The sequence below is a fragment of the Artibeus jamaicensis genome, unplaced genomic scaffold (genome assembly GCF_021234435.1).
Source record: "Artibeus jamaicensis isolate MK-2021 breed Jamaican fruit bat unplaced genomic scaffold, CSHL_Jam_final contig_519, whole genome shotgun sequence".
In the NCBI taxonomy this organism is placed as follows: domain Eukaryota; kingdom Metazoa; phylum Chordata; class Mammalia; order Chiroptera; family Phyllostomidae; genus Artibeus; species Artibeus jamaicensis.
This window is the reverse complement of record NW_026521871.1, coordinates 28820858-28843493: the sequence shown is the minus strand read 5'-3', so window position 1 is coordinate 28843493 and position 22636 is coordinate 28820858. Positions and strand designations below refer to the sequence as shown.

General features: G+C 48.6%; 1 protein-coding gene across 3 annotated transcripts in view; it reads left to right on the top strand.

The window, feature by feature from the left end:
- Window positions 1–22333, top strand: part of BFSP2 (beaded filament structural protein 2) — a 65411-nt gene extending 43078 nt beyond the window's left edge. For 2 of the 3 annotated variants that reach the window (XM_053669448.1, XM_037144061.2), the window contains 3 exons: window positions 12852–12983; window positions 19600–19820; window positions 22070–22333. In XM_053669448.1, coding sequence (XP_053525423.1) covers window positions 12852–12983; window positions 19600–19820; window positions 22070–22076 — 360 coding nt within the window. In that variant the 3' untranslated portion in view covers window positions 22077–22333. The remainder of the gene's footprint in view (window positions 1–12851; window positions 12984–19599; window positions 19821–22069) is intronic. The other variant, XM_053669449.1, reaches the window with a different exon arrangement.
- The last annotated feature ends 303 nt before the right edge of the window (window positions 22334–22636 follow it).

Genomic DNA, 22636 nt, shown 5'->3' with positions numbered 1-22636 from the left:
ATGGTGTCCTGGGTGCCGAGAACCTCCGTGGGCTAGTTTTTAGAGCCTCTGAATTCGTAGGAGTCGGCGTTCGGGAAGGTCGGGCGGGTCCGGAGAGCTCCTGGAGGGTCTTAGCATCTGGCCCTTCCTTTTCTGGTTGTTGTGGTCACCCAACTCGGGGCATTTGGGGATGCTTCGGGAGCCTTCAATGGCATGCCAGACTGCTCTCCAGACCTCCCCACGAGGATGGAATACATTCCCCAGTCTGCAACCCACAGACCCGTGGAAGGCCCCCTTAGGGACACGGCAAAACTGCGCTCATTCACCTGTTTCCCAGAGCCATGTACAGAGATGCTTCCATTCTGTAGAGTGACAAACGAAAAAGAGCGTCCTGGACACAAATACACTCTACCCCGACTGTGGCCACATGAAGATCGCAGTGCCCTTCTTTCCTAAACTTGTGTGGAATTTATGGGTACACAGAAATCACCCCATCATTCATGGTTAAAACATGTGAAATTCGAAAATAAAATCGATAGGCAGATGAGGGCGTCTGTGCTGGCCAGATCTTCTGGCTTCTTTTCAGCTGGTTCAATTCTCACAACAGCCTCGGAAGCAAGAACTATTGTTATTGGAGGGAGGAGAGGTGAGGGTTTCTAGTTTCTCCCCAGCCAGGCCATTTTCACTACACGTTTCCTCCACAGGGGCAGTGTGTTGCCCCCCTTCGAGGCCAGGCAGGTCCATGGTATTTGTGCAGATGAAAAAATATTCACGGAGCTGTCGGGGTGTCTGGCATGCCTTTATTCATGGGTGGGCAGCCACTCATGCTGCAAGCTGCGTGTCTATCTGCACGTCTCATGTCGTGGCCCCTGCTCCCCAGTGTGTCACCCATTATGGCACCTGTCCCCTTGCGTGTCTCTCATCATCATCGCCCCAGCAGGGAGTCCCTACCTGTTTAAGTACTAGAGGGGAGCAAAGCCAGAAAACTGCCAGAATATTACATAACACAACAATTCTGAGCATGCAAGCCCACTTCATATTATGGGAACAGTTTGTCGGACCCAGTCTCAAGGCTATGAGAACGCTAGTTACCAGGCCCCTCCAGGGCTAGGGGAACACTGCTTCCCTTAGCTGCCAGACACCTGGGTGAGGAAGCCAGACTGCCTCCACTTACCCTACATGCAGCCATTTCAGAGGTCCTTTATCTCCATCAGGAAAATGATGCTCCAGGTAACCAAAGTGGTACTTCCAAGAATATTATGCAGTCGTTACCTTTCACGTCCGTGTCAGTCCATTACGATCAACATAACCAAAGGTTTCTTCCAACCCACCCTTCCCTTACAAGGTGGGGTCCTCCTGGAACCAGGGCCACACTGTAGGCCATGGGCTTCCAAAGTTTTTGAACAAAGCTGCGTCGGGGTCAGAAGATTGACCTCTCTCACCTCGATTTGCCATTGATGAAACTGGAGGCCCTTCCACCAAGGCAACAGGGTATACTCATTTTTCATTGCTTTGTAATCACTTTCCACAAACTTAGTGACTTGAGATGACTCACTGTGATTGTCTCACAGCTGCCAGGATCGGGCATCAGGTGTGGCTTAACTGGGTCCTCTGCTCCAGGTCTCACTCAGCTGCAATCAAGGGATCAGCCGGGCTGCGTTCTCAGGTTCCCAGTTCAGGTTGTTGGCAGAACTCAGTTCCTGCAGTTGCAGGACTGAGGCTCTCAGCTCCCAGAGGTGGCCCGTCTCCACTGGCAGCTTGCAGCATGGCCTCCCGATCCTCCAAGGCCAGCAGAAAACTCCAGCCTTTCAAAGCTCTAATCCTATTAAGTCAGCCCTACTCGGGATACTCTCTCCTTTTTGATCAACTCCAAAGGAACTGATTTGGGACCTTCAATTACATCTGCAAAATGCCCTAATCCTTGTCATATAATGTGACCTACTCACAGGTATAACACCTGGAGGCAGAGGTCATAGAGGTCATCTCAGATTCCTTCCCACCACATCTGGTCACCTAGAACTGCAGCGGAGAAATAAGACCACGCCGCACCCCCTCCCACCTCGCCACCCCTGCCAGGTGGGCAGTGCTGCCTTCAGCCTACCTCCACAGGGCAGGCCAGGTCCTCTCTTCCTTGTCCACTTTCTCAGCCTAAACTCCGATGTTACCCAACAGCAAGTGGGGTGCTGCTGCCCACTCTCACCCTCTGGGCAAAATTCCAGAGGCAAAGGCTTGGTGATAAAGGAAAGGAATCTTTATTCAAAAGCTGCACGATTTTGGAATAACAGCTTTCCACATGCATTAGTCACTGAAGTCTATCAATTAAAGCTAAACTCCTTAACACCTGAGTTCTCCCAGCATTCCCCCTCTTAGTTTTAATTATCTTACTTTTATAGGTTAGTTTACAAAGTAAAAACAAGATAACAAAAGCTACACAAGTTGGGAAGAATGGCAGGCTTCTGCCTCAGAGCTGTCTCCTTCTAGGACACCCAAAGCAGAATGCCGCCCCTCTCGGCCAGGCCAATCCGACCCTCAGCTGCTCCCGGACTTCCTTCTACCATCCTTTGGGAAATGCAGCCCGCTGCCACGCAATCAACCAGGTGTCCTCAAGGAAGAGATGCCAAAAGCCAGCCTCCGCCCTCCTTTCATTTTCAATCTTCTGACCCACAATTTCACCCACTCTGGAGGCTTTCAGCTTCTCAGCCAGTCCCATCCTAGACTGTTTACCGTTGCCTTTGGCAACCTCCTTTTTGGCCCCTCCCTACTCCACCCCAGGGATCTGATCAGACCGCTCTGGGTCACTGAGAGACCTTGGCTTGCTTTCCCTAAGCCCCGCCCACAGTCAGCTCCCAGCAAAGAAGGCTTGGTTTTGCGGCCTTAACCTCCTCCTGGGGTCTTCCTTCCCTGGGAAGAGCTTGTACCCTCATTCCCAGAAACCTCATCTCTGTCCCCCATTCACAGCAGCTGGACGCTGTGTAAAATAACCCATTCGATGACCAACAAGTGGGTGTGGTGTGAGGCAGGGATGAGACAGAACTCAGCCTCCTTCCACAGTCCCTCAGAGCCCAGAGCGCCACACCACCACTGCCGTCTGCTCTGGCCATAGGTCAGCACTCAGATCAGTTTGCAGGGCTGTCCAGGGGCCACATGGAGCCCAGAATGGCTATCAGTGTGGCCCAACACAAAATTGTGAATTTACTTAAAACATCATGAGATTTTTTGTGTGGTTACGTGTCGCAATGTATTTAACGTGTGGCCCAAGACACCTCTTTGTCATTCCAGTGTGGCCCAGAGATGCCACAAGGTTGGACACCCCTGGAAGACATCTGTGGTCAGGAACTTTGTCTGTGCTGTGACCATCACGCCCTAAGCAAGCAGGGTGATTGGTTGGTTGTGGAGACGGTTAAGCTTGAAGAAAGGGGGGACAGGCTGAGATGAACCGTGAGGTTTCCGGTTCCTGATGGTCTTTGAGCTGGAGGAGACGTTAGAGATGGACCAGAGGAGAGCCCCCAGACAGGCATTGCCACAGTAAGAGGGATGTTATACAGCCCACGTTGCCATCCAGTACAGCAGCTGCCGGCCACACGTGGGAGTTGAGCACCTGAAATGGGCATGACACAACTGCATTTTTTAGTTTCATTTAATGTTTACTAATTTTTAATTAAAATATGGCATGTGGCTCGTGACTACCATATTGGGCAGCATGAGTCTGGATTTACCCACGAGAGACCTCGGGTGACACGTTCCCATGTCAGCCACATTCACACAAATACTCGCCTTCTGGGGCAAACATCTTCCGTAGGCTGCTGTGGCTATGCCTTCTCTTTGCTTTTCTCTGGCTCTAGAATACAAGGTGGCCAAATGTGACATTGCCATTATGGCCAGCTGGGAGAGCACCCTTCAAGGACGACAGGAAGAGCAGAACCCCTGAGGATATCTGTCATCCGAGGGTCCCTATGATTTGATGAAATAAGGCGGAGAGGCACTTCAGTGCAATAAGCCAGCACTGAAGAGTAATGTCTCTACACCCCATCGTATGTCACAGAATGAACTTGGCCAAAAAGCCCCCACTTGCTCTGGCTTCTTTTTTCATTCACTTTTATTTCACTGAAACATTTTAAATATATAATACCTTAACTTGGTTCACAATTCAAAGTGTACCAAATGATAAACTTTGAAAGTGTCATCCCACTCATATCTCAGCACCACCACCCCCCCGTTCTTTTCTATGTGGCGTCAGTCAATGTTATGCTTTTCTTATGCATTCTTTCCAGGACATATGTATACAGGTCCTTGCTCTGTGTCTTCTTACCCAAACAGTAGTATTCAGAGCATCCTGCTTTCTAGCTTCATGACGTTGTACCCCAGGACACAGCAAACCGGCCCACAAGCCAAACCTGCCTGACTACCTGTTGTTTTGCAAACAAGGATTTTTTGGAACATAGCCATGCCCATTCATTTCCACACAGTCTCTGGCTGCGTTTGCACACCATCGGGGCTGAATAGCTGCGTCAGAGACCACGTGGCCTGCTAAGCCCGAGATATTTCCTATCTGGTCCTTTACAGAAAAAGTTGCCAACCCCTGTTCCAGCTAACTGGTGTCCCAGAATTTATGTTAACTCGTGCCCTGCTGATGAATGTTTAGGTGGCTCCTAATCTTTTGCTATTATAAATAAAACTAATCACTCACTTTGTATATCCCCATATAGAAATGTGTCTCTCAGATAAATTCATAGACGTGGAATTGCTGGGCAAGAAATTATGTGCTTTGGTAATTTTGATGCATATTGCCAAATTGCCCTCTATAAAGGTAGCTACAACTTACATCCTCATCTGAAATGTTGGGGAGCGCCCATCGCCCCCCATCTTCACCGATGCTGTGAGTTCTCACACTTTGTGATCTCTTGCCAATAATGTAGGTTAAGAAAGTGGTTTTCAGTGTGGTTTTATTTTGCACTTCTCATATCAGGAGGAAGGTGAAACATCTTTTAGGTGCTGAACTCCATCCATATTTGCTTTGTGTACTATCTGATCACATCGTTTACCCGTTTTTATTAGATCTTGGATTTTTTATTACGGCTTTGCAGTGGCTCTTTGTACATTGGAGAAATGAGTCCTCTCTGTGTGATATAAATTGCAAATATGTTCCCAACTTGTCACATGTCTTTTTACTTAATTCATGGTAGTTCCAGCTGCCTTTCAAGAGTTACCCAATCAGAAAGGGTTATTCTCAGAGACCGGTAGCCAGGATTTGGTTCCCGTAGCTGTTTGCTACAGCAGCGTATCCCAGCTGGTGTGCCTGGCTGGGGCAGAGCTGGGGGGGTCAGAGTTGGTGTTTAAGGAAAAATGAAGAGACCGTCCGTCCAGCACAGCCACACATGCTGTGGAAGGCACTCCCAAGACTTGGGAGTGCTGTTCATCCGTACCGTGTTTTCAAACCCACAGCTGGTCAACAACCAAGACTTGAGGGAATGTCTATGCAGGCAACCACCAAACATGGCACCCTCCCCCTCCCACCTTCTGCCAGGGAATCTTCACTCACTCACACATTCCACTGTTAAGTTCAAGCCAGGTGCCAAGTCCTGCTCTTGGTGCTGTGGACACAAAGTCTCTCATTTCAAAGAATGCGCATGCCTGGCCACCCAATGCTAGTGGTCTCAAAGCTATCTTAGATATTTCTTTTTTTTTTTTTTAATTTATCTTTAGAGGGGAAAGGAAGGAGAGAGGGAGAGAACTGGCCTGCAACCCAGGCATGTGCCCTGACTGGGAATCGAACCGTGGTTGCTTGGTTCCCAGGCCCGCGCTCAATCCACTGAGCTACACCAGCCAGGGCTTAGATATTTCTTAATGGTAGCTCGTGCCCTGGCCAGTGTGGCTCCGTTGGTTGGAGCATCATCCCGTAAACCCAAAGGCCGCGGTCCGATTCCTGGTCAGGGTACATACCTAGGCTGCGGGTGTGATCCCCAGTCAGGGCACACGTAAGAGGCAGCCAATCGATGTTTCTCTTCCTTTCTCAATCTCTCCCTCCCCTCTCTCTAAAATCAATAAGCTTGTCCTCGAGTAAGGGTTAAAAAAATAATAATAGTTCTTTCTCATAAAAAGTATAGGGACCTTACTTCTAAAATAAGAAATTCGTGAAAATAAAACAACCCAAAGCCCTGAGAAATTAAGGTAGCATGGTTTGTATTAAACACTTGGTAGTCTCCTGGAAGGGACCGAACAGAGGAGTCCCTTTTTCTTAAGAACGGGATGATCTCAAAAAACCAGAGCAAAAATACATTTGGACATCTCCAATAATTAAGAAGAAAAGTAAACTTTTCTCTCCAGAATGACACTCACTGCTGAGCCTCTTTCACAGCGCTCATCAGCAGGGTGGGCTCGATTCTGGCCAAGGGGACAGCGAGCCCACGGAGCCATGTGCTCCTCTGGGTTTCCTTTGGCAGCTGTGACCGAGGCCGGGCATCGGTCCTACACCCCGAAGTGAGCAGTGTCAACAGCCAGGCAGATCTTGTGTAAATTCGAGGAGACACTTGGCTCAGCCTGGCCAGGCCAGCTCTTCTGCCAGTGCTGAGGTTTCACCATGGACATGCCCTTGTTTTCAATCCCTGCTAAGGACAGCCCATGTCTCTGGTGAACACTGGGTGGCACCCAGCCCTCTCCCAAATAAACACCCCCTCTGGCTGGGGCAGGTTGGGGGTGGCTGTGCAGCCGGTAAAGAACCATCCTTAGTTAAATAACATGGATGCAACCCTGTGTGACTGTGAAGTGACTTACAATTGTTATAATAATGAGAGCTAACCCTCCTAATGAAAAGGAGATGGGATTTCATTCCATTCCTGGTAGATCCTCCTCTTTGGTCCCTCGTACGTGCCCGACACACATCGTTGACCTTCAACAAAGGCTGTTGAGCACGTACCAAGTATAAAAAGCCATCTTGGGTCCCCAGGGAGGGTAGAGGGGTGACTCAGGAGTTGTCCCTGCACACACAGTACCCACAGTCTAATGTGGAGCCTGGCTGGGGTGGAGGTGGCAGGCGATGAGTAGAAAGACCATCTTCTACAAGGCAGAAAGGGCTGTGTCATGAAAGCAGTCTTGGCAAAGCATTTATTGAGCATTTTTCCAGTGCCAGACAGCGAACTAAGTATTTGACAGGCATGTTCTCATTTAATCTTCCCAAGATGAGATAGTACTGTGATTTTATCTATTTTGCAGAGGGGGAATCTGAGACACAGAGAGGTTAAGTAGTTTATCCCAGACCACATAGTTTAGAAGGTAGTAGAACCATGAATCGACTTCCTTACTGTTGACATAAGAATGTCCAAACTATAAGAAATTTTACAAGAGTTTACTTGAACCAAACTGAGGACATGCCCCAGAGCAAGATGTCAATGGACTGAGAAACTGCCCTGGAAAATGGCGGTGCTGCAGTTCTTTTTATGCAGTTGGAATCAAAGGAGGGAAGGAAGGGAGATTATATGAAATCCACTGGTGGTACTTCATAGGTGGGGCAAAGCAAGGTAAAGAAATCTCTGTGATTGGATACAAAGTAAAGTGGAGAGAGAAACATTTCTTTTACATTGGTGAGTACAGGATAGTAACATTGGACATTTACTTCAAATAGGGACAGTATGCAGGGGGCAAAAATACCCAGCGCCCCCCTGAGGGTAATTAGCCTCTGAAGGGATCTGGGAAAAAGGATTGCTTTGGCATTCCAAAGGGCTGTTAACCTAGATGGACAAGAACAATGGACTGAGCTCAAAACAAAAATAAGCCTTTTACTATGGAAATTACAGGCCTAAGGTATTACTACCCACCAGGGCCTGCTCAGTTAGGGATTTATGATCAAATCATCCTGGGCGGTTACTTTCCGTCACTGAGCCTGTCAGATTCACTATATGGCTCTTCCCTGACTGACACCCCCACCCACTGGGCTGACCTGGGCAGGTCACATGGAGTGGGGAACGATGATTCGCTTTCTTATTTTAAGAATGAGCATTGTGGAGTGTGCAGTTGGGAGGCCTCTGCCCCGAGGGCCTAAGAGGAGGTCATGCCAGGCTTTGTCAGGCTCTTTCCAAACCAAGGCTCTGGGCCTCCCTGCAGGATAAGGTTCCTCTGCGACAGGACTGGGACACCGGGTCCCAATCTTGCTTGCCCCATCTCCATCAGTAATGAATGTGATGAGCTCAGTATGACCCTGGAAGGTCTGAGATGCCTAGAGCGAGGCAGCTGGTCGTACTCTGCAGCAGAGCGTAGCTGCCTTTCACCACCTTCAAACCAAAGAGCTCGAGTGACTTGCTGGAACCCGCACAGCAACTGCTCCGGGGAAGGCAGAACACACAGGACACACCTGCACGGTGGCTGTCCGCGCTCTCCCCTCGAATCACCGAGTGGCATCCCTTCCAACTCCAGGTCGTTGCCGAGGATGCTGTGGGGGATGGCAACGCGAGTCAGCAAAGTGGGCTGGATGGCATTTTCCCCTCCGTTTGGAAACCCTGAAATACTGCATTCTGACTTAAGAGCATGCTGCTCTTCTTCTCCCACGTCCGTCCTTCATATGCAGTCACATGACAATCAAAGTTAAAAATTTTTTAACTTGAAAATGTTGACCGTACTTCATAATGTCCACATGCTCTCCTGCCTCAGAAAGGTGGGTGGGGTACAACCACAGGCAGCCCAGCTCCTGCACCACGACGAAGCCAAGATTTCAAGCTGGTCTGAAGGAGTGAGGACTAACAGAACCGAATCTCATTACACACCCTCCCAACAGAACTAGTCCCGTCTTCCTACCCTCGGGCTCGGGAATCACACACCCGCTGTCTGATCTGTGAGGAGAGGTCTGGAGGCACGGGGTTGAAATGGAAACAGAAGTAGAGTTATTGCAAGAATGAGAAGGTATAAATCTAAAAAGGCATCGGAGGAGAGCGTGTAATCATTTCAGGGGAGTTCAAGCACCTAAGTGCTCCCAGATGCAGGGCTGGTATGTGGTAAGCTGGTTTGAGAAGGCACAAGATGTGATATGAAATGGCAATGTAATTCGTTGTGGTCAAATTCATTTCTTCTTCTCTGTCACTCTTAAACTATAAGAAAGTTTCCATTTGGTGCTGGTAGGTCATTAACACTTTTCTTGTACTTGTAACCTCACCTTTCAACAAAAAGAAGGCAGGCTTTGGGACTCAGCTGCTTGGCAGGCACCGTTTGCTAGAATAAAACAACACTGATCTGTTTTAAGTTTATTAATTTTTCAGTTATCTTCTCTGCAGCAAATAAAGCTATCGGTCTCTGTAACAATCTAGAAACTTGCTTCCGTGGCCCAGGCGTCACAGGATGATGGTTTTCAATGCCGATTCCTGGGCCCCTCAGATTCCTGAGTCAGCACCTGCGCTTTCACAGGGTCCCCCCGATGATGCTGACGCACATTACCATTTGAGACTAATCCACAGTTTCCATTCTATACACATTTATTTACAAAGACAAAGGGAATTGGTTAAAATAAAAATAGTTCGAATTTGTATGCAGATATGTAAAAAACATACTGGTCATCCAAGAATGTTTGGGAAACACTCGGGTACAGCATTTTGCTAATGAAACTGAGACCTAGGAATTCATCCCTCCAGACACCGGAACATACCACTGAATTCACTTGTTGTCTGGGTCGACAGGAGGGACAGACAGATCTCATGGGGACTGTGGCTAGAGCCTCGGCCGGCAGCGTCAGTCCAGACCCACCCGCCAAGGCTTTGAAGCCTGCCCCCCGTCCGCTCGTGCCGGCCCTTACTCTCAGTGCCCCGGCCACATTTCACAGCTGCTCCGGGTGTGGGGGGATATACGCGTATGCATGTACACGTCAGTCAAATTCACAATACCACATAAAAGTGACATAGAATTTCTGGTGATGTTTTATTTCTAATTTTAGAAATAACAAACTTTCAGATGAAATACCTACTTCGCCGTTCCATTTGCCCCTGTAACTGCAGTGTGACTTGCTATTTCTTGCAAAGCCCACCAACCGTTTTTTACAATTCTGTCACCAACAATAGTGTCACAAGATCAGGCCACAGAAAAATGTCTGATTATTAATATCTGACTATATGGACAGTCACTCAGTGATGAGTGAGCGTAACTTTGGTGGGAACCTTGGTCGGTATTTGTGTTGACCTTAATGAGTTCGTCCACCAACGATGTAACTTCTTTATGGGTCAGACAACAGTTTCCAAATGGAGGAATGTGTCCTCCAGTTTGTGGGCCACTCACGATGCAACAGCCACAGACAGGACCCGCTTTTAAGTTGGATCTGCATTATTAACATTTTCTGCCTCCCTGTCTAAGTTTAGCCAATCAGTGAAATAGTGATTCACGGTGTCGACACTGATTTCAAACTAGTAGCTCGATGTCGATGACCAGAGTTGGGCGGAGACACACCAGTCCTTTCCACCACACAGGTGCCATCGGTGCAAAGAACCGTGAGAGCAGATAATGACAAAATGTAAATAATTAGTAAGTGACTCATTTCAAGTATTTATTACCATTTTAATATAACATTTAATTGTGAGTTGGTATAATTTAATGTTTAAGAAGGGCTGTGTGTAACAACAACCAGCTTTCAAAGTTCCTGAAAACTTAACACGCAGCTCTCACAAGCTGTGGGGAGCCGCCAGTCCCCGCTCACACTGCCACTGCCGCTGGCCCCTCTGCACTGCTGTGCCACCTGACTTTACTTGCCTGTCAGGACACCCCTCTCCTGCCCCCTCCCACCCACACAGCCGTCTGGCCAGGTCCAAACCCCCAAGAGAGAAGGAAAATCAGGACCAGATCATGGGAGGAGGTGGCAGACGATGAGGGTGTTTTAGAGTGATCCACCTTCACCTTGGGGAGACAACTCCCACTTCGGGTCTTCAGCTGAGACTGGTGGGGGCAGCAGCATTCAGCTCTGGTTAGTAGCGTGGCTCTGGGGTCTCCTGCCTCACGGGTCCCAGCTCTGCCCCCTGAAGCCCCATGATCTTGAAAAATGACTCAATCTCAGTTTCCTCATGTAAAATGGGAGTAATGATGACACCTGCTTCATAGGGTTGTAAAAATTAAATGAAATCACGGACTAAAAGCTGTTAACAGAGTGTTTGGCCCACAGTGAGTGCTTCTTTACACGTGTTAGTTATCATTAGCAGTATTCAACTCATGGTGGCTTTACAAATGCATTTATTGGTTAATACTACTTTTCACGTATAGAAAGCATATACAGCCAATGTCTGCATGCTTTTAAGGTTCTAAAAGCTTCTATATGTATAACCTAAAGGAAGCCTCAAGTGATTCGGGGAGATAGTCATGTGCTTATCATTTAGCACTCACTGTTACCTGCACCCTATGGACAGGGACAGGGACGCAGAGAGGCTGAGGGTGGCCCAGGGACACATGGCCATGGGCTGACCAGTTGGAGCTGTGCCACGGCTTCTGCTTTCCTTCAGCTGATCCCTGGCCTTTAGTGGACACTTGTGCTGAGTCCCTCTCAGCCTTCCAACAGCAAAAACTGCAAGAACTACTATGGCTGTATGAGCCTTTTGACATGGGGATTCTTAAAGTCAGTTACATTGGATTATTTTTGCATAGTTCCATAAGTAAGCATTCATGTGTAATAAAAGTGCTCAACCCAAAAAGCCAGTAAACTAGGAGACAAAGCAGTTCTTTTCTCCTACATCACTGGCTTGGCCGCATGCCATCAGACTCGGATTGAAGTTACACATGAGGGCAATCTCTCATTTCTCCCTTTTCCCCAGTGAAGAGAGGAGTAACAAGGACCTGGTCCCCTGAACGCATGGGGAGGAATCATAGCACGTCCGTCTTGCTTGGCGAGAAGGTCCCAAACACAGACCCGCCCCTTCATAGTCACAACTGTGGCCAGGCACGCTTCTTCCAGGAAATGGGGACCATCAGATCAAGCCTGTTAACTACCCATTTGAAGAAGATGCGGCAATCGGCACTGTGTTACAGCGCTGGAAGGAGTTACAAATTTTCCAAAGGGTGGTTTGGCAACATTCATCAAAGTCACAGATGCCTACGCTTTTGATTCAGCAATTCCACAGCAGGAGCTTCCCCCCACCCCCACCACGAGATATTCCCATGGACTCAGAATGAGGGATGTAGGTTATTCTTTGTGCCATTGATTGTAACAGGCAAAGACTGGAAGCCGTGGAAGTGCCTTTCATTGGGGGACTTCTAATAATTACGGTACTTCCAAATAGGGCAGCCCATGGACGAGAATGTGATCGACATGTGTGTGCTGATCAAATAATTTCTAAGATAGATTAACTACCAAAGCGAGGGGGATGGTCATACATATTTATTTATAAGTATTTATATGAGGTATTTCTGGAAGGAGTATAAAAAACTGGAAACAGGAGAACCGGGTAATTAGAGCACAGGGAAAAGAGATTCTATATACTTTCTACCGTATATTTTGTAATCATTTTAGAAAGAGAGAGAGAAAGAAACGTCGATGTGAGAGAATCACTGATCATTTGCCTCCTGTAAGGGCCTCGAATGGGGATGGAACCCACAACCCAGCATATGCCCCGACAGAGGATGGAACCAAAACCCTTTGGTGTATGATACTCCAACCAGCTGAGCCACCCGGCCAGGGCTCCGCCATGTTATTCTTTAGAAAATCTTTTGAATGTCATTCTATTTGCTTGCTTTGTATGTTCAAACTAAATGAAAGTTTATATACAAGCTGTTGTGCGCACCTAAAGAAAAAAAGGAATTCTTAAATCTAATAGCTGTTTCCTCTGAGTTAGAAGCAGGGGAATGGTCATCAGAAAGGGGCAGGGGGAGGACGGCGGTGGCCTCTCTGCTCACCCTGCTCACCAAGCCCTCACTGTTTACAGCAGCAGGCAGAGGTGGCCCGCCTGGCCCAGACCCAGGAGGAGAAGCTGGCTGCTGCGCTCAGGGCGGAGGTGCACGATGCTTCGTGCCAAGTGCAGAGCCTCCAGGCTGAGACGGAATCGTTGCGCGTCCTGGTGAGTGGGTCAGGAGGAGACCTGGCATTTCTTGAGACAATTCTAACTCTCAACCATCGAACTGCGGTCCTGCGGGTCACAATGTGCAAGGGGCTTCCATCTCACAGCCGGACTTTGAGGCCTGAGAGGTTATCGGGTACCGAGTCACAAGCGTGGTAGACACAGTGAGTGCCCAGCCCAGACATGCTTCATGGGGCTGCCGCCGTGAATGCTGGCCGCTCGTGCCAGCATATGCCCCTTCTCTGCTGCCCCTCTTCCTCAAATAATTGCCCTCAGCCAAACAGAAGCCACCTGCCCTCGGGAGGTCAGGCCAGCCCACCTTCCCAGCCAATGGCTGACTCACAGGGGAATTGAAGACCCGGCTCCCTTGCGTCAGAGTGGGGCCTGCCCTTGGTATAATTCACCCTCTGGAGGCTCCGTGGGGTCAGGCTGTAGCCAGACTCCTCCATGACCAACTCCTGGCTCATCGCCTTCCCTGCCCCGTCCTGCTCTCCTTGGTCCCCCTTTTCCTGAGGGCAACCCCTTAATTATGTCCATACCAGGATCGCTGACTCAGGCTCTGCTTCCGGGGCACTCAACCTAAGACATCTAGAAAGCCCTCGACTCACTGTGGTTGTGAGTGGCTCTCTCGAATCATTAATTATTATTATTAATTTAAATGATTGTTAGTAGTACAGCTGCTCTCTGGGATGGGCTAAAGTTCAAGCACAGCGCCTCCTGGACTCCCCCTGGAGGGCGCCATGTGTACTGCAGAGATGGTCTGAAGACCACTGAGGCACAGAAGCCCTTCTCTCCCACCAGCCTCAAGTCCCCAGGCTGATCAGATACCATTGTTAAAGCCCTTTTCTTCTACCACACCCCATAAACCTGCATCTCAATTCTGCACCCAAACCAGCCCCATCATCAAACCACCAGCCCCGCCTCCCTCTATAGCCGCAGCCTGCCATGGAGTTAGGTCTTGTTGGCTCCCCTCTGAAACAACTTTCTCTCTGCCTGTCATCAAGATCATCCCACTGCCCCCGGTTCCTTTCTTCACGGGCCTTCAGTTCACCTGGGGTCCACTGTCCTTCCGCCAACAAGGCCACACAGGGCCCAGACAGCTCAGGGAGGAGGCGCAGTCTTCTTGACACAGGTGACCCGCACCACACGCTCCCCTTCTGCCCCATTGGTTCTCTGATGGGATCTGGGTCAGAGCAAGGGGGTGAGAGGAAAGGATCTGAGGTGAGAAAAATCGGGAAACTACTATTTAAAGCAATGCTGTTTCACACTTTTACTTCTTAAAAAATCTAAAAGAAATGGCGTTACTTATGTGAATTTATGCTAATTATTTCATTCACCTGCCATAACCACTGATAAACACCCTAGTGTTAGGGGTACTGGCTTTCCCCCCTGTGCTTTAGGCACAGATAAGGGGCTGCCATGTCTTTCCCAGATGTCCTTGCAGCTACCAAAATTGTCACTCTTCTGGTGACAGAAAATTCCAGGCAAAAGATTTGAGAACATATTCTCAAGGCCACACCATGAAAAAGGCCCAGATGAATTACTTCTAAGTGGCAGGTGGCCCATCACTCAGCACACATTCCACATGCAAATACTGGTGCCTACTGTGCTCAAATCCTTCCTTAGACCGTGGGAGGCAAGTATGAATCGGAAGGTTCCTGCCCTCTAACAGCTCGGACCTGGACTGGTGGAGGAAACCTCTGTGCAAAGAAGTGAACGAAGCAGAGGGGTGCTGTGTTCCTCGGAGTGGCTGCTCCCAACCGTTTCCATTCTGAGCATGGAAATGTCCCCCCGCACACGCCTACCGCTGTCCCTCGGCAGATGCTGTCACCTGTATTATTCTGCTGATAAAACTAAGATCCCCCAAGACAAGGTCTCTGGTTTCCATTTCCCACCTCAACAGACCTCTGAGGCTTTATCCGCCGCCTCTTTCCTTTGACAGACTTCAGCGGTCTTGTGTTGCCCGGTCCGGACATTCCTCCACCTACTGTCTCCGATTGTCTGCACTTTCAGTGTCCCTAACACAGGGAATTGCCTGGGCTCCGCCCACAACAGGAGCCTTCCTCTGCCAGACCTCCCGCCGCCACCCAGCTCAGGCTTCATTTTACTGTTCAGAACTCGTCCGTTGCTTTCCTACCCTTGAGTCCTTGGATGTGTCCTCCCCGTGGCTGGAAGGAGACTCCTCCCCACAAGTCTGCCCGCCCCTACCGTACACCCTGGGGACAGGTGAGCTGAAACACATAGCTCCTGACTCCCGCAGCTGGGCGGTCTCTCCCACCTGCTGCCCACTCACACTCAGAGCGGGGCCTGTGGTGGGATGAGCTCATCCACCAAAGTGGCATTAACTGCTTGAGGGCAGGGACAAGGTATAATTACTTCTATGTCCCCAAATCATGCCGGTACAGTGCCCAAAACAAAATTTCTTCAAAGTGACACCAGTAGTAATAAGAACATGCTCAAATGCATTCGCTCATCGGATCCTCGCAGAAACACGGAGAAGTGGGCTGGGCTGTGACTACCATCCCGTTTTGCAGATGAGAAATCTGTGGCTCCGGGGCTTTCCTACCAACACAAAGAAATAGAGGAGCCGAGCCCTGCAGACTCCATTCCTGTCCGAGACTGTGCCCACCCCATGGCACGAACAGGGGGCTAGCACTCAGGCTGGGGTCAACCCTGGCTCCCCTATCACGAGCTGTGTGACCGCTAAAACTCCATTTTCCCGCTTTTATACAGTGAGGATCTGTTTATATTTATCCGCTGTGTCTGTGGCTTAGGACAATTTAGGCAGAATTCAGAGAGGTATTTTTTCCCCTGCTCCCTGTAGCATCTGCTGGGGCTGGAATATCCAAGAATGGCTGTTTCAACTCCCACATCTGGTGCCTCAGCTGTGCATCTCTTTCCCCCTCTCCTCATGGCTTCCCTGTGGAGCTGACTGTGACTTCCTCCTGTCATGGGAGTCTTGCAGAGTCGGACTTCTGACGTGGTGTCCGGCTTCCATCAGAGTGTGAGCTCAAAAACTAGCAGTTCTCTTAACACCTGGGCTGGAAGGTCCCTGAACATCACTGGGGCAGGATGCTGCTGTCCGAGTGGTCACAAGAGCAGCCCAGAATCAACAGGAAGAGAAAGAAACTCTGCTTCTTGATGGGGCCACCGCAATGGCTCACAGAGAAAGAGCAGGTGGGGCGGAGGTCACTGTGGCAGCTGCCTTTGGAACTGTGATCTACCCCTGGACCTCAACAGGATTTACCTTATAAAGCCATTGGAATGATTAATGAGACAGTGAAGGCCTTAGCGCAGTACCTGGCACGGAGTGAGCTGTCAATAAACGGCATTATTAATTATCACTACAGCATTAATAGAACCACTAGTAAAGTAACCCCAACTTTGCATCATCTGGTCACCTAACTTAAACCCATGGTCCTAACTGTTGGAACTAATGGAAAAAGAACTCACACCCACAACCAGAGACTTAGGTGTGGTGACCTGCTAGCCATGCCCAGGACCCAGAAGGGGCTGCTTCTGTCACCTTCTGGCTCCAGTAGATCAGAGTTCTGGTCACTGTGCCTTGTAGCCAAGGTTAGGAGCACGGACAGAGCCAGAACAGGTAGTACACTCCCCCGACCACAGCTTTCAAACATGGCAGAGTTCATCCAGCCGCCCTGTTTTCCTCACTCAGAGCAACCTGTGCACATACAAGGCCCCTGCAGCTTACATGAGCCTCAGGAAAGCCAAGCTGATGAGACATTCGGCCTTCTTTTCCAACCAGGCACCAATAATAGTGCTTGAGGCGTACTAAGCTCTGTGTTCAGTCAACTCAAATCAGGAATTCTAGACCAGAAATTAGTAGGTCACTATGTTACTTTCTGGAGGGTTGATAACTCAAGGACATCCCTTCAAATCCCCATAAACTGGGGAATAAGTGTGCTCTTGGGGGCTCAGTTTGCTTGCTGGTGTTACATGTGCCACCTAGCAGGCCAGGGCTAGGACCCCTGCAGCGGGGGCCTGGTCCCAGGGACTGAGGCTCAAGCCTCTCAGTGTGAACTAGGCCAGGATGTTGGGGGCTCAGGTGACAAACTGTGCTTGGCCTCTGAGGGTGAGACGGAGGTTCCCAGGAATCCCCCTGGGCAGTGGGTCCTGAGTATCAGGGAAAAGCCGAGGCCACGTGAAGTAGTCAGCCCTGAGCATGGATCCAATACTATAAACAGAGGACTCAACCATGGCCCTGCAAATGGTTTTCCAGCTCACAGGTGTTACGGGTCCAATGTCAATAACCTCTGCTCATAAACCAAGCAATTCCCTGATAAACCGAGGGAGAAAACCTGGGGGCTGGGGGGAGATGGAACAATAATTCTCAAAGCCAGGGTAGCCATTTCTGCAACTTCACTGTCATAGGGGCTTCTCAGATCCCACCAGCAAAATAATAACCTTAGACCCGTTACTGATACACATCTATTCAACTACCGATCACAGTTTGCTACCTGTACATGCAGGATGGGACTCTGACTCAACATCCTCGTATCCTATGGAATTAAGATTTAAATAAGATAATATGGGGACCCCACTTAACAACAGCTGGGATCCAAGACAGCATTAATAAACAAGAGTCTTTCATTTCAGCCACAGTGGTCAAAAGGGTATGAAAACTCTCCTCCTTGGGATCAGGGTACAGGAATTTGTTTCAGCAAAATTTGACTTTATCAAATTTAGAAAGATATTTAGGTGTTTCTTATGTGTTACAGTAAAAGCCAGATCAGATACTAAATTATAGGTTCACCATAGTTACAACTATTAAAAATGTTGGACAGATACACACAGATTTTTAAAGGTATCTGTGGTCAGTCCTACAGCGTGCAGGGCGTGGTACCTGGGGAGACGAGAAGAACGTTTCCAGCTAGCGGGGAGACGGACGGATAGGGCGATAAGTGTGCTTAACACAAGTGCCGTCATCCTGAGCAACCTACGCACACGGGCATCGACCCCTACACTGTGTCAGGCCCTGTGTTGTCACTGGGGTTACAGACACTTGGTCCCTGCTCTCAGAGAGCTCACCATCTGCTAGAGGACACATGCCCCTCAGAAGCTCAACCCACTCTGATAAGTTCAAGGGCATGTGTGCACTCAGGCAGCCATGAAACCAAGAGGAGGAGAGCCTAACCCAGCCTGGTGGTGGCAGGGGCAAGAGAGTGTCAAGAAAGGCTTTCTGGGGTGGGGGGGTGGCCCCTGAGCTTAGACTTGGGGATGAGTAGGAGCCAACCAGGTGAGATGCTGGAAGGAATGGAGATGCAAGTGTGGGAAACAGCATGAACCCAGTTTACTTGAAGAATAGCTGTGTTCCCTGCTTTGGGGTGGGGGTAAAGATGGAAAGATGCCAGTCTGGTCCTGTGGGCCATGTTAGGGAGCCTGCAGTGTGGTTAAAGCAGAGGAGATACAGGCCCAGGTTGGGGCTTTCGACAGAGCACCATCGCTTCTGTGTGGGGAACACAGCACAAGGAGGAACTAGAGGCAGGAAGACAGGCTAAGAGGCATGAGGTTACCCCAGATGAGAGGTGATGAGCATCAGTCCTGGGTATTGGTGACTGGAGATGAGAGGGCAGAAATGTGAAAACTTTTCGGAATATTCAAGAGGCAGGATTCCGTAATGATGGAATTTGGGAGGGAAGCAAAGAAGGTCAGGGGCATGTCTTTCCCCAGTTTCTAGTTCTTGTGAGCTCACCTGCTGAAACACAGAACAGGAAAGACCAACAGGTCCAAGGGGAAGAGAGCGGGTCCATTTTGGACTGTACATGGTTCCAGCGGTAAGTCCAGCGGTGGGTCGGGGCTTGGGGGAGAGGTCTGTGCTCGAACTGCCAGTACAGGAGTCATTGGCAGATGGGAGAGACCGACAAACACAGGTCCAGGGACACAATTCAGAGAGAAACGGGCTCAGGATGGGGCAGCGGGGAGCCCACAGTGAAGGAGCAGCCCCAGAAGCAGAGGAATTAGCCAAAATGCACGCCTAAAACACTGAGGAAAAAAGTGCTGAGTATAGAAAGGCCAGAGACATTCATTCTAACTCCTAATCCAGGAAAGAATGTCACAGGAGACAGCATTTTAGCTGAATGATGGATGGGGTTTCAGCAGTGGAAGGGAAATCGGCCCCCCAGGGGGTGAGAAAACCTGAGCAAAAAGGCCCAGAGGCCACTGAGAGAACAAGATTTCTTTGAAGAGACACCTGCAAACTGCTTCTCTGTGTGTGTATATGTGTGTGAATTTTTTTCTCTCTCTCTCTCTCTCATTTTCTCACTCATCTTTCTTATATTTCATCTCTCTCCTACCCCCTGTCCCCTTTCTCTTCCTTCCTTTCCTGCCCTCACCCCACCCCCCAGACATCCCCCCCCCACACACACATACACATCCACCCTCTTCCCCATCAGAACAATCAGTAAATTAGACTAAACAAGAGTCTGGCCTCCTGAGGAAGATTCATTATTCCCACACCAAGCCATATAAGCTTAGCAAGGTCATTGTCCTTGAAGAAATGGAAGACCAGACCAATGCCAGCCCCTCCCACTACTCTACACACCTCCCTCTCCACCCTGCCTGTCTGCCTTGAGTTTGCACATGTTCCCTCTTGCAGAAACGAGGCCTGGAGAACACCTTACACGATGCAAAGCACTGGCATGACCTGGAGCTGCAGAACCTGGGTGCTGTTGTCAGCAGGCTGGAGGCGGAGCTCCGGGAGGTGCGCGCAGAAGCAGAGCAGCAGCAGCAGGCCCGTGAGCATCTGCTGGCTCACAGGTGCCAGCTGCAGAGGGACCTGGCGTCCTACCATGCTCTACTGGACAGGGAGGAGAGCAAGTAAGTCTCTTTTCTTGTTTAATTATAAAAGGAGCACAACGCATTGTTTTAAAAAATACTGTTTTCAAAAACCTAGAAGTAATTAAGATAGAAGAAATCACCCCAAACTCCCCAACACACATGCACACGTAGTCCCATAGCTTAGCTCTGTCCTTTCAGGATTTTTCTACTCCTACATACATATGTGCACAAATATATAGACAAATATATATACAGGTGTACACATATGTGTGTGTACCTGCTTATAATCACATGAACAGATATGTACACATAGACATACCTATAAGTGTTCATACACACTGAGTACAGCAGGTTGTCGAATAAGGTCATTTAGTTCAACAGCATTTTGTTATAATGTTGATGACATGTCATGGAACTTATTTATATCAATTATTCTATAGTAAAATTGGTTTCATTAAACATTGTTTCATCATAGCTCTCAGAACTTATGGACAATGTTATGTGACGACTTGCTGTACATGCATGGTCACGATTAGGAATGCTTTCAGCTGCATGTAATGGAGCCTAATTAGTGGGACTATAAACCAATGCACCTGAAATTTGATGTGCACCCATATTACCCAAAACCTGGGCATCTCTTTAAAATGCACATTCTTAAAGGACACATGGACAAAACCAAAGGGGAGGGTGGAAGCAAGGGAGGGAGGTGGGTTTGGAGGAAGTGGGGGGAAAGATGGGGAGAAAATACAGGCAATTCTTGTCTGTAATTGAACAACAATAAAATAATTTAAATTAAAATAAATAAATAAATAAAATACAGATTCTACTTCAGTAGGTCTGGGCTGGGGCCTAAGATTCTTCATTTCTAACAAAACTTTTGGGTGATGCCAGAACTGCTGGCCTGCAGACCACACTGGGAACAGCAGGGTATAAGCCATATCTACTTAAGAGTTCCAGAAACGAGATGGTTAGGTTTCTCCATGATTTCATTAAGGTCCCAAGTTCTTTTCACCATTCTCATATGCCATCCCTGCCTGACACATTGACTTTTTGTCTTCATCTTTGTCACCCATGGTTGCCAAATGCCTGCCACAGCTGCAGGCATTATGTCCTCTTTCAAAACAAGACAGGGGAAGGAAGAGAGGACAGCAAAAGGGCTTCTCCTTGAGTAACTTCTTTGTCAGTCAGTGAAGGAAAAATGTTTGAGATGTCCTCCAATGGACTGTCCCTGATCTCATTGTCCATACCGACCTACAAGGGGTGCTGGGAAAGACACTTTTTAGCTTTTCCAGCCTCCATACTGGAGAGAGGCAAGGAGAAGAGATGACATAATGTCTGTGTAGGTATACGTGTGTATATATGTACATATGTACATAGATGTATACATGCAGTCTTTTTTTCAATGGGTAAGGATTCCAGGAGCATATGCTTGAGTCTTGGGACTAGTTTCTTGCGAGCTATTTAAGGAAATCTAAGCCTTTATTCTGTCATAATTCTAGGTCTTCATATCTCCCTCCAAGGTCCTTTCTGTGGCATTCATTGAAAAAGAAATATCATTTCTAAGAGATAACTTGGTGATTATATAGTCTAAGCCCCATGATTCCAGCAAAAAATAATGTAAAGAGGCCCAGAGAAGAGAAGGAACTTTCTGTGATCAGGCGGGCAGGTGGAGGCAGAGCTGGGACTGCTCCCGGGCTCCCGGCTCTCGGGATGCGCTCTGTATCCCATCCCTTTCCTCAGACGCCAGAGAGCTGCTTGGAAGCAACCTGACCCTTCCCCCTCCCCTTTCAAAGTGTGTCATCAAGCACTTTTTTAACTCTCTTTCTACTGGATTGATTGCCGGTGATTACAAGAGCTAGATGTTTCTAACCAAGCTAATTTTTTCATATGCCTATGAACATCTGAATAAATGCACATATTTGTTTTAAACATGTACAAAAAGCACCAAGTAAGGCTGAATTTTCTTCAAGAATATAAGAATGCCACTTAGCGAGTGCCCAGTTTTAAATTCTTTGTTATCTTTATTTTCTCTGAAACCCTGCTGGGGCAACATCATCGTCCCCATTTTACAGAAAAGAAACAAGGCCTCAAAGAGCTTAAGTCACTTGCTCAAGTCACACAGCTAATAACCCCAGAGCAGGGATGTGAAACCCAAGTTGTTTGGTTCCAAAGGCCAATTTCCTTCCACGAGACACCTACCTTTCCTACACTCTTACTGTGATGCCTTTACTAATTTCCATCACTTGTGGCTCCTCTCACTCAAATGTGTTTTTCTTTATTTGTTTCAGCCAATGAAGCAACTTCCTCTTTTCATGAACGAAACGCTGCCTTCTTCACCATAGAGTTTCTTAAAGATTTTCTTCCTACCCCCCCACCCATCCCCCACCTACCGCAAGCTGGATTACCTGCTAGATTTCCGGGTTGATTGGCCTTGAGCTGAAAAGCTTCCTGGTAGTGGAGAGAGAGGGTTCTTCTGCCTTAAATTTAAGTAGTCTGTAGCATAGCAACCTCCCTGTCTCTCTCCAAATAAATGTTTTGTGTGCAGCTTCCAATCTGCCTCCTTTGTTCTATCAGATGGATAGTGTTACCAGAAAGGGGACCTGGCCCTTAAAGGGTCTGCCCCGGGCCTGCTGGAAGTATGTGGGTTCTTGACTTTGTGCGGGAAAGATTTCACAGCATGAGTCTAGGTGATTTTGAGAGTGTGTTTATTAAAGCTGGGGGACAGTGGAACAAGGAAGGGCTCAGCATAGCAGAAGCACCAGGAAAGCCTAGGGTGGGCTGCTTTGGCTCTCTAGAAGGGTCATAGGAAAGAAATGAGCTGTGGCAGGGCTGCTTTAGCTCATTGGGAAGTCAGA